Source organism: Macrobrachium rosenbergii, chromosome 47 (genome assembly GCF_040412425.1).
Source record: "Macrobrachium rosenbergii isolate ZJJX-2024 chromosome 47, ASM4041242v1, whole genome shotgun sequence".
Taxonomy (NCBI): domain Eukaryota; kingdom Metazoa; phylum Arthropoda; class Malacostraca; order Decapoda; family Palaemonidae; genus Macrobrachium; species Macrobrachium rosenbergii.
Window position 1 is genome coordinate 32,607,219 of NC_089787.1, and position 13,245 is coordinate 32,620,463.

At 36.1% G+C, this 13,245-nt stretch overlaps 1 protein-coding gene across 50 annotated transcripts in view; it reads right to left on the bottom strand.

The window, feature by feature from the left end:
- The window catches only part of LOC136830746 (enolase-phosphatase E1-like), a 104,354-nt gene extending 91,311 nt beyond the window's left edge, over positions 1-13,043 (bottom strand). For 6 of the 50 annotated variants that reach the window (XM_067090601.1, XM_067090575.1, XM_067090560.1 and 3 more), the window contains exon 1: positions 12,819-13,038. In XM_067090601.1, coding sequence (XP_066946702.1) covers positions 12,819-12,947 — 129 coding nt within the window. In that variant the 5' untranslated portion in view covers positions 12,948-13,038. Of the gene's footprint in view, positions 1-8,065; positions 8,096-12,818 lie in introns of all 50 variants that reach the window. The other 44 variants (XM_067090594.1, XM_067090587.1, XM_067090580.1 and 41 more) reach the window with 18 other exon arrangements.
- Between the last annotated feature and the right edge of the window lie 202 nt (positions 13,044-13,245).

Here is a 13,245-nt window from a genome sequence, read left to right on the forward strand (position 1 = left end):
AAGCAATCCATCAACAAGCTGTTCTGAGGAGAGAAATGTCTATAAAGCGAAAATAAGTAACGGGTCCACGAATATACTGCGGTGTCGTGCGTCCGGATTCCACGTGACTACTAGTCAACTTTCAGATCATATAATCACTATAATAACTGTGGATCACATCACTAATGTTACTGTATTTATTGTTACATTATTATATATATATATATATATATATATATATATATATATATATATATATATATATATATATATATATATATATATACATATATATATATATATATATATATATACATATATATATATATATATATATATATATATATATATATATATACTATATATATATAATCAAAATATATATATATATATACTGTATATATATCATCAAAATAGCAGCAATTTATAAGCAAATACGGGAAAACGATGGAAGCAATGACCAGAGTCAGCTACGCCTATCACGCTAAATAAACACAATTTCAGTTACAATTATTTTCTCTGCAATTTCGTGATTTTCCGCATCGAACAGTAACGTGCATTGGTACATCAGGTCCCTGTTAGAGTACATATCGCAATTATCGTAAAATTCTTGTTAAATAAGTTTAATGGGAAGATTCAGGATAAACAAAACTCGAAAGAAGAATGTGAGTTTTGTACTCAACATCTCGAGATAAAGTCTTGTAGCCAACACAGTAATACAGTATAATGAATCGGAATAAAATTTCAAAATAAATCTAATTATATTTCAAGGGATGAATGGGGGACTAATGGAATTCAAAGTGAATCCATGAATCATGAATCCACATGATGCCTATTCGTAACTCTGGTTACGGTCTGGGCCTCTGGGCCAACGTTCCGTGATGATTTACGACAAATACTGACTTGAAAATATTAAAGTGTGGCGGGATAAATTGACCCATAAACACATATGGATTATAAGGTAAGCTCATTAATTACATGATGAGCCAATAAATAAAAAATACAAATATAAATAAAAGTGATGTATTCATATATGAACAAATACTCCAAAATTGATGCATGACCAAATATATACATAAAAATCTACATCGGACTGTACATCGCATCACGATCTAAAATGAATTAAAGAAAATTTAGTTGCAAACAATTCAGAACTGAAAAAAAGAAAAATTCAAGTCATATGTCAAGTAGTGGTAATATGGAAATGAATGATTCTCATAAAAAATTACCATGATAAATAAAGTTACACTGCCAACTTTTTTTCAACAGTTTCTAGTTAGTTCTGCACCCTTAATCCAATGATAGGGTTTCCGATTTCAAATGTTTATTTTTTTTATTTCTTTGTTTATTTTTTTCAACAAGCCGTTTCCACCAGGAAGAAAATGTTCCGACATTCATTTCGTCTTTACTGAGCACGGGATTATCTACATTTGTAAACATATAAGAATTGCCAAATTCCAACAATCTCAACCCCATTTCAGTCACCTACATACAACTATCGTTGGATCTATTTCCAAAACATTCTTTTTTCTACGTTCATCAGTGTGAAACAACGAATCTAAATTACAGTCTTAATTATTCCACCACTGTCAATATCAAAATATTTATATTTCCTTATTAAAAATTACTGGCCACCAACTAAAATTCGTAAAGACTTACGCACACAGAGAAATGGAATATCAGATTACAAACGCATGACTGAGCGGAAGGACTGTTTTATAACAGCCTGTTATCCATTCGAACATTAGATGCAACCTCTGATTCAGATTTCCTTCGAAACCTGATTTATTATATTATAATATAATTCGTAAAATGTAATTGCAGAATTTAAGGTTACTTATTAAGAGGGAAATGTTAAAGGTAGTATCATTACTGTTTTTCTTTAAGGAAAGATCGATAACCTCGGCTATTCTGCCCCAAAATGGAAGACTGCAGTATCTGCAAAAATACAGAACTGGAAAAAATGGTAGATACTGCAGTTTTCCCTTGTTTTACTGCTGATTTTGCAGATACTGCAAATGGGATCCCCTAAATAAAGCACTGAAGAATCATTCTGAAACTGCAGTAACTTGTGTATTAGTGTTTCACGAGCCCAATAGGTGGCATATCAATTTCGAAAATTTTGCAGATACTGCAGTTTTCCATTTTAGGGCAGTATTATCAACAAAAAAACTATACTGTTATTATAACTGATATTACTTTAGTACTTTCCCTACTGACGTTTCCGAGTGCTTGTACTGCAAGCATCCAAAGACCTCGTATTTACTTACAAAACGGATCTTAGTAGTGGCGCAGAATTAATTGGCAGGTTTACGAGTATAGCAATTTACGAGTAACATCAGATCCCTACGTATTCGGACACTTTACGACTGAATAAATAAAATGAAAAGCAAATAGTAAGAGCAATCCTATAATTTCCGGGTGTGTATTCCCTAAAATAAAAGACAAAACAGAGTAATAGAAGTGTTATCAGATGACGTTGGATAATTGTATTTCACGGCTGAGAAATAAAGATGTCTAAGAATGACACATTAATGTTTATAAAATCCTGATGGGAGAATAATAATAATAATAATAATAATAATAATAATAATAATAATAATAATAATAATAATAATAATTGGTTGTGGTCTGTATTCAAAGGGGAAATTACCCCTCATCTGGAGATCTGGGATGTATAATTTACATGTACTGTACCTGTAATATTCCTTGTGTTGTGGTCTAAACAACTGTCTTACAGAGAGTGCATTCATTTAAAAGGAAGCCCGAACCTAAAAACTACTGTTGATTCAAAGAAGCTTTGTATTAAACAATATGCAAGAAAAGAATAGGAATGACACGATGTGGTCACTGACTTTATGCTAAAAACATTACACGAACTTTCCACACACTCACACACATTTATTTATAAGTAAAATAATGATGGAAAAAAATTGAGAGAGGAGAGAGAGAGAGAGAGAGAGTTGGGGAGAAAGAAAGAAAGAAAAAGGGGAAAGATAAGTTGGAAGGTAAGGAGAAAAAGGTGCGCGCAGGGACCGGCTGAGGGGAGGGAGGGGAGGAGGTAGGAGGAGGGGGGAGGAGTGCTATCAGCAGGCTGGCCAGCACCAACTAGCTAAGTATTTCTGGCCGAGATGGTGTCGAGTTACCTACTAACCAACCTCACCGTGTATACCCTCTTTACTTCCTCTTGCTACTCATCCTCCTTAAATCATTTTTTTTTTTTTATAATTTTGACTCTCCCTTCTTCCTTATTTTCTCACCTTATACTGGATTAGCAGTTGAATGATAATTTAGTAAACATGCGTTCACTTCTGACAAGCACTTTACTTTATTTTTCCCATTTTCAAACACAAACATACCCATATATATATATATATATATATATATATATATATATATATATATATATATATATATATATATATATATATATATATATATATATATATATATGCAGTATAAAGATTTACATGTGTTCACTTGGGCATTAGGTTTTATGCACACACACACACACACACACACACACACACACACACACACACATATATATATATATATATATATATATATATATATATATATATATATATATATATATATATATATATATATATATATGTAACCACAATGACCTTGCAACTTCTCGATTTCTTCACAGTTTTTGGAAACACCTGTCACTAACCTCATCCCAAACTAATGGTGGTTGGGGGTTCCTTCATTTGATCTTCCTTTCATGTTCAAGGTTTAGTAATGACAAGCGTATCATTAAACAAAGGGGAAAGTATATCAACCGTAAAGGCAATGTATAAATCTATACGAAAAACTGACTCTTAATAGGAAAAGATGCAAGCTATATATTTGTTATTCTAAACGCGAAATCAGATCAGTTTTCATTCGATAAGACTTTGAAGCGAACTCGGGTTGAATAAGGAAGCTTTCTCGTGAAGGTCGTGTAAATGGAATTCTACCTATTTGTTTGGCGCCGTAATCTGTCACATGGTAAGCTCTACATATTGAACTGATATCTAAATGCCTGACAATTTTCAATGAAACAAACGGACAGTAACATAGCTGTTATAAAAATTAAGCACATACTTCATTACAAAATCAATAATCCAGTAAATAAATGATTCAACAAACATGAATTAAGGAATAAATGAACTGTATGGACTGATAAAATCTCCGACCATCGATTGTGGAATAATCCATCGACCGGATTGCTCAGTAGGTAATCTAGCATTGCAAAGCTTCCTTAATAGGTATGAAGAATTTTTTTTTCCTGCCTGACAGTTACACAACTCTTTGCCTGTCCAAATACTCAATTCGTATTTCCTTTTCCCTTAATTTATCACAAATACGCAGATGCTAGCGATTCAGCACTGACCTACACTAACAGACACAGTCAGCCATCTGAACTTCATAAACTTTGTTTTCTTTTTCACAGTAGTTCCCTAATCCTACCATCCCTGCCTTCTTAAGTTTTTTAAAGATAAAATCATTAATTTTTTATAACATTTTCGTTTCTATTGGGATTTTAATTTAATTCACAGCTCGAATTATTGGTTTTATGTTTTATAATGTTTCTTTATAGCCAAGTCAACTGATTTAAAAGTTTCAGAATATAAAGCTGGATGATGATTATCAAATTTATTGACCGGAAATTTGTCTCAGGTCAATCCCTCAAATAAATCCAAATTGAGGATAATTAAAAACTTCATGAATTCAACAACTAAAACTGAAGTCTATCTTGGATTCCCAAATCATACTGACATCTTTCAATCAGTGTTAAAACTCTAACGCTGTTTACTTCTTAACAGCAGACGTCAGACGAGGAGAGATTTAAGACATGGCGAGCCAGAACAATTACAATATTGTTTCCGCAAACCTGCTGCCAGGATTGTTCTTGTGGGTTCATTTATTTATAGTAAATAATGTAGAAGAAGATCTCGGAAGGGCCTTAACGCAGTTGGTTAGGGACCATGAAGAGTTCACTTTGTTTAAATGACAAATAAACAAACAGCAAGCATACCAGACTTAGAACTATATATCTGCTGTACAAACATACTTACGAAAATCACAAATTGTCGCAGTCCCCTAAAATCTATTTCAGACAAATGAAACAGGTTTTACTAACATTCCATTTGAAAACAATGTTATTTCAGAAGCTGTGCCGCCCCAACGAGAATTTTAGTTGCATTCTTGATCCTCGCCACGGCAAAAGATAGGGGAAATATCGTATTAATGACTTATTTTATCCGAAGGTCAGTAAGGTTCCAATCAGTATGCAATGATATACCTGCGGTGTTTTAACAGACATCGCTCTTCCTATTCCCCAGAGAGACTCGCGTTTGTCTCAGTGTCATAATGTTCACTGTTTTTCTAAATCAATATCCTTGAACATAATTCTAAAAAGTCTATGGTGATATCATCCAAAGTTGATTTACTTTTGCAACCATTTTGGTGACAAGTGAATATGTAAGAGTTAAGTATAACTTAGTTTAACCAGACCACTGAGCTGATTAACAGCTCTCCTAGGGCTGGCCCGAAGGATTAGACTTATTTTACGTGGCTAAGAACCAACTGGTTACCTAGCAACGGGACCTACAGCTTATTGTGGAATCCGAACCACATTATACCGAGAAATGAATTTCTATCACCAGAAATAAATTCCTCTAATTCTTCATTGGCCGGCCGGGGATTCGAACGCGAGCCCAGCAGTGTGCTAGCCGAGAACTATACCGACCTGTCCAACGAGGAACTAAAAATAGTAAAGCACTTGGTAACCTCGTTACCCATTATAATAATGATGATAACAAGCTCAACATTTATAACTGTATTGGAATCACAATACGATCTTTTACATTTGTCAACATTTTTAACTTTTTAATACCGCTCATTTATGACACAGTTCAGGCATGGCAGTAAAATGACTGATGAGTCTGTGAATTTCAGCAAGTGACGAGGAAAGCTTTCAAAATTTGATTTTAAATATTATTCCATTTAAAAATCCAAACTCCAAATGCATCAAGTTGCTTGGCAACAGCCTAGCAAAGATGATGTTTAGTCTACCTTTTAAAAATATTTCAATAAGTTTGTTATTTTCCAAATGGCATTAACATGATAATCTATAAAGGTTTAACACCTGCATCCTCTCTCTCTCTCTCTCTCTCTCTCTCTCTCTCTCTCTCTCTCTCTCTCTCTCTCTCTCTCTCTCTCTTCTAGAGATCTTGACTTACAACTTCCACTGACTATTTACCCTTCAGCTCTAACGCAATGCTCGACCCCGTTGATAGAGCACCTAAATCCACAAATAACTATTGATTGATAAAGCAAGGCTAGGGACTATTCTGATGTCAGGCTGGCCATATTTTTCAAGTAGCCTAAGATTCGATGGATGAAACCAAGCGTGCTTACAGCAGAGTTTTCTTCCTGATGTTGGGGGTTCAATATATTCCAGTCAAGTTTGCAAAACTTGGTTTAATCAATTCTTTTATTTCCATATTTATTGTGTCTTACTTGTTACACTTTACGCGGAAGACAAAGGCAAAGTTGAATTTCATAGATAGTATACAATAAAGAGGAAATATTTGTAACATGATATACCAGCGATTTTTTGCCCCCACGATACTAAACATCACAAATTCAAGTATCAGTTGCTGTACAGTATTCAGTTTCGAATAGAATAGTTGTCGCAATATTTGCTATATTTCGATTATCAAGTAGCTCTCTCTCTCTCTCTCTCTCTCTCTCTCTCTCTCTCTCTCTCTCTCTCTCTCTCTCTCTCTCTCTCTCTCTCTCTCTCATAAACAGACGCACGCATTGCATACATCCGTACAAACACATAAAATACACACATATAGATAGATAGATAGATAGATAGATATGGACACATGTAAGCACAAAAATAAATGATATTCTAGTTATGAAATATGATATGGAAGTAAAACTTATATCATTAATAATATATGCACAAAAATAAATTATATTCTAGTTATGAAATATGACACGGAAGTAAAACTTATATCATTAACATTCATGAGATAAATATTAAAACAATTTCCAGAGCAAAATTTCTATCCACGGATTTGTTTACCAATTTTCGAAACTGTCCAGAGAAAAGTATAATTTCGCACGATTCATCATCGGTCACTGCGAATAACATTATAAAGTTCATATAATGTAATCGTTCCAGTATCGGCGGACATTAGTCACGGATATACGAACGCTGTCACGAAACACGTTTCGCGATCGATCCCCAAAACTGCTACACGTCTCGTACGTAAACATTTCCGTGGATAAGATTCTTCTTCTTCTTTTCTTCCTTTCGAGTTCTGGGTCAAGTTTTACGACCGATGAACCTGCATTTCGAAACCATTCGCTAATCAGTTAATGTGACGTAGAAATGACACCTGATTCCCACTAAAAAACACAACACAAAAAAATGCTGACAATCTACGGCACTCGAAATTTAGCTCGTGATTTTTATAAAGCTTCTAGAATACACACACTCGCTATAATACTAGAAAACTATTAGCTTTCATTTTCTCATATTATTTTTGTTTTCATAATTGGCAAACTATGCGAGAACCTGGACACATGATGGTGGAAATGCAAAAGAAAATAAATGTCATTTGACACGCGATAGGAAGCCAAAAGAATTATTACTTGTTTTCTTTATATTTATGCTTTCGTTTTACACTTCAACAATTTGCACCATTGTGTGTGTGGTGCAAGGATGTCTTTACAGGGAGGGTGGAAGGGGGCAAATAATCAACAACCAAAAGGAAAAAGGGGGAAAACACCAACAAAACTGTTCTGACAACGGTGAAACACTGAGGGGGAAATTAATGTCTTTCCGGGAAATCACATATGTGGTCGATTTCTCGAAAACGGGTCAATGAAGGAAAACCAAAAAAAAAAGAAAAATGAATAGAATACGTCTTGAAATAATCATTGGGTCTGCTTGAGAGAAAAAAAAATGCATTTCATACCACCAAGACCTGTGAGAAGACCCTATAAAGGCACTAATAACATTCACAACCACTTCTATTACCACTAATGCAATTCATATGACTAATAGACAAACCCTTGGGACGTAGTCGTAGCCATATGGATCCTGCAGAGAGACATTGGATAACGTTATACAAAAAAAAAATATATATACAATACTTTAGGAAATCCATATTGCAATTTTCAACCTCCAACTGGCGACTGGGAGAGCGTCGTCGAGTCGGTGGAATTATTCTAAAATAAAATAGAAAAAAATGATTCTCTTGAATTTCCTAAAATCATTCGCTGGAAATTGCTACGATTTTTCTTTCTCGCTTCCTACAATTTTGACGGAGCTTTGAACTCGACAAAAAGAATTTGTTTCTTTACGTTTTTAACACAGTTATGGAGGAGCGATTTGAAAGCATTATAAAAATGCAATATGGATATTCAAATAATGCTTAAAGTATAAAGTTATTGCTGGTTATTTGTTAGTTCTCTTATTTCATGATGAATTAGAGGAAATCATTTATCAGCCATCAAGAAACGTTAGTTACTACTTCAAGGTTAATTCTGGCCGAATTTTAATTCATAGTTAACTGTGATACAACTGATATTAAGAGTGATTTTTAGAAACAGATAAATATCGTATCATCTCCATTAACGTTAGATCAAGGAATATACAAAGAAAACAAGACCATAAGATTATGATCTATTATTAAAAGTGAGGGAAGTCAGTTGGAGGTTATATTTAGAGGGATGAGGTCGGGCATAATTCGGTCGCATTCTCTCGCTCACAGACATGTACCGTGGTGTAGAGGGAAAGGAACGAGAAGAGGAAAAATACAAGGAATGGGAGATAGGAAAGGAAGAATAAATGAAGGATAAAATGGAAGTATGTAAAAGATAAAGTGATATGAGAATGGAAAGGGAATGACGGAAAAAGGTAATAACTAAAAAAGCATGACTTTAAATGTGGTATGTGTGCAAGAATATACGGAAATGCTGAAGTCAAAAGATGACTTTGGAATGAAATTGAAAAGCAGTGGATTACTTCTTGAAGCAACAAGGAAATGGTTTGCTCTCGTGTTAGAAGACACAAGGCTTTAGGGAAAACCCTTAACATTGCTTAAAAATCACCCAAAAATCACCTAATTCAAGTGGATTGACAGGACAACACTTCTGATAGGTTCAAGAGAGTCAATTCATTTTGGAAAAGGAAAGAAAACCACATGACATTGCAAACTGTGTAGACATCGATAAGTTGCATGAGGCACTCACAGTGACCTATCAATAAATACCTCTGGTTCATACACATGTATCATCCAAAAGGTATACAACTTTGCAACTCCATGTGAGAGAGAGAGAGAGAGAGAGAGAGAGAGAGAGAGAGAGAGAGAGAGAGAGAGATAAGGTATACAACTTTGCAACTCCATGAGAGAGAGAGAGAGAGAGAGAGAGAGAGAGAGAGATATGGGTGACTCACCTGGCGTGGATACAGGTGGAAAAGGAACGTGATTTGGTGCAAGATTCTGAAAGGATCCAAAGAGCTAAAGAGACGGAGCAGGGGAGGATTAGATTAAGAAGTCGAACTACACGAACTGGTCGAATAGAAGAAAGGTGAAAATGCTGATAATAGTCAACCAACGACAGGAATTCGTAAAAGGCGACTAATATGAAGTATATTTTAGAGTATAGCCTCACGGAGACCTTAAAATCTGGTGATATTACGTGATATCAGGTAACGAATCAGGAAAAGTTGGAGTGAAACAAGTTCTCCTTAAAACTGAGTGCATTCAGTCCCCTGCTGCAACCACAAAATCGTTGAAGAATTAGAACGTAATTATATTACGTGATACCAGGTAACGAATCAAGAAAAGTTGGAGTGAAACAAGTTCTCCTTAAAACTGAGTGCATTCAGTCCCCTGCTGCAACCACAAAATCGTTGAAGAATCAGAACGTAATTACTTTGCTGGACACCAAACAACATTAAAGTAGAGAGCCAGTGTTTTGTAAATAAATTAACAACAAATCAAGCAGTGCCTGAGTACAGCGAAGCATACACTGAGGCATGACCGAGAAGCTTTTGTGACTACATGACCATCCTGTTTTGTTTACAAGTCAGCATTTGTGGAAAGAAGCCAGGGAATGCACAGACGCAGGCACTGGGTTGTCAGTGTGTGTGTAAGATTGTAATCCTTTCGGTCCGACTTCATTTTTTGGTGTCAAGATAAATGATTATGACCTGCAATTATAATAGAATGTACCCAGCGATACTATATGTGAGACAAAAATAGAATATACGAGGAAAGGACTGGTTTCTCTACTCTCAAAGTCAACCAGAAAATTCAAGACATGCACTTAGGCATCAGTGCTGCCAGCGGATAATAACCATTATTATAATGATTTTTATATTTTATCCTGAATGAATTTCACAGCCATTAAGACAGCATTTGACTGGATTCTGCCACAAAACTTATTTTGACTTGACCAGTGACTTTCAGTAACTGTACGTGTCATTATTCTCCTGGTATTCAGGATCAACAGTGCTTTGTTTACAGTACTTTTGTGATAACCAGCATAAAATACAGGCTTTCATTACGGGCCAGTTAATGCATGCCGAATTATGAGTAGAATTCGGCTTCATATTCAAAGGCGGAAAGCTGAACCGTGCTTCAATTGTGGGAGTTACCTGACAGATGATTTAGGTCCTTTTCGAAAGCAGTAAAGATTTTAAAAAGATCCACGAATAAAACGTATGAGATACAAAAAGGTCTGTGTATGTATGTATATATATGTATGCATGTATGTATATACATACATACATATATATATACATATATATATACATATATATATATACTGTATATATGACCCAATGTTTTCTTGTTGCCTTAAGGAACGTTCCTGCTCCTCTCAGGCAGCTTCGTCAAAACCTGTCAGGATAAATCTTCTTATGTCTAGTCTGACTGCAAGGTTCGGGGACTGTTATTTCCCATCTGCTGCCAAACTTTAGGACTCTCTTCCTGCTTCTCTTTTCCCTACTCATATAACTTTCCATCCTATGGATGGTAAATCCGTAGAATCCTTCGAGCTTAACTCCTAATGTCTTATCCTTCCCCCCCCCTCATTTTTTTTCTCTCCGGTCTAGGATTGACAAGGATTGGGCTGTCTGTCACTGGCTAATCATTCAATAAATATAGAAAATTCACTACATACAGTACACACATACACAAACACACATTGTATATGTATATGTATATGTATGTATGTATATGTATGTATATATATATATATATATATATATATATATATATATATATATATATATATATATATATATATATATATATATATATATATATATAATAAATTTATAAAATTAATGTTCTGTGACTGAGGCCTTAAATTTACTATGACGTCAGCTGACAAATCCAGATTTCAATATTATGGAGGTTGTACAGATGGTTTTGTATTTTATATAAATATATATATATATATATATGTATGTATGTATATATATATATATATATATATGTATTGCTTTCACATTAAAAAAACTGCCACTACAGGGCTTTCCCATTTAATATTTATACATATGTGTACGTGTGTATATGTGCATATGAAAACTATTATGCAAATGTAGTTGTACATAACTGTTTAAAGTAAGAGTACTACTGTATGCGGGTGCACAAACATATAGGTACGTATGCACGCATGTGTGTATGTATGTGTATATGTACATATATAGGCTATATATATGTGTCTGTGTGTGTATGCTTGTATGTGTGTGTATGCGTGTGTGCACACATCCACTTATACTGAACAGTAGGCTTTGCATTTAACACATGACTTTACTATTTTTACTGAACTTCACTAATCGCCTTCCTCAGACACACGTACATTTTCTCAGCTGGTGGCGTTCAGTGCAGATAGGTTTCCTTCCCTCTTTACGTAACACATTTTTCTCTGCAGAGGAACTTCACACTTCCTTCTGGATGGCATTTTTCATCATTAACCTTCTTCACTGGCGCCATTTGCCCTCCGAACGTGCGATTAGCAGTGATGGCACCAGGAAAATGGATCGATGCATTAGTCAGACAAAACGCAACCATACCGTCGTCCATTTGGCAGAGAATGCCACCTTATTAGGTGCCGGGGGTAGTGTCGCCGAGGGACAGAAAAGAAGCCAGACCCCCGAAAGCTTAGGAGTGTTTAGTGGATGTGTGTGTGTGGGCGTAGATCGAAGTCAAATACCCAGGTGTGCTATTGACGGTATTGGGTATATTCTCATGATGTAGGAGTTCATGAATGTAAGCGTATAACAGAGAGGGGAGCAGAGGAAGTCTAAAAGGCACGAAAGGCTGTGCCATGCTGGGAATCAAATAAGGAACAAAAAATAGATCTTGTTGGAAAAGCCGGATGAATGTTCTTCAGTCATGGATCCATGAATTTTGATGGATGTGAATGATTGAGATCGAATGAAGTTTAGGAAATCTCAAGGCCTTCTATTCCTGGCACACGTTGATCAGGAAGGGAGAAAAGGGAGAGAGGGAAGGAAGAGCGGAGGTTGAATGAGGATCATTACCACACAATCACTCGTCACACAGAAGTGGCAGGAACCTTTACATTGTAAATGATGTGATACCAATACAGCCTTTTGAAACATTTCTCGCCAGTTCTGCGAAAGTCACACAACTGTGCATACACTGTAGTCGATCTGAATCTTCTCTCACTGCAAACAGGCACTTTATTGAGGGCGGGGAGAGATGTGTACTCAACATACATGGGGACTCGAGAGGGGTTATTATGGTGGGATTAAGGGCAAGGCGTGGCGGTTTTTGACGTACCTGCATGTAGCCGCCCATGGGTGGGCGTCCGTAGGAGCCGACACCTCCAGGAGGTGCGAAAGTAGGGCCGTGCAAGGAAGACATCTTCCTTGTTATGTAGCCGTCGTCGTAAGTAGGTCCTCTCATCATGCTGCTCGCGACCCTGTGGAGTGACAACACACCTCGCGGCCCCGCTCCTAGCGCCCACTGCCCGGCCCTACGCCCAGGGCCCACAACACCAGAAACAACCTATTTTAAGAGACGATGCCCTGGGCACGTCACTTCCTCCCCTACCTGAAATAGCCTCCTGCCGCCGTCCAAACGCCCCGCCGCTGCTGACATTCATCCAAGGAGGCCAATCGGAACGGAGGAAATTTGGGCGAGTCTTCGGGGATTGGCCCCACCGCAAATCAAGGCCTTTTGAACGGACTTTCCTTGCGAGATCTCT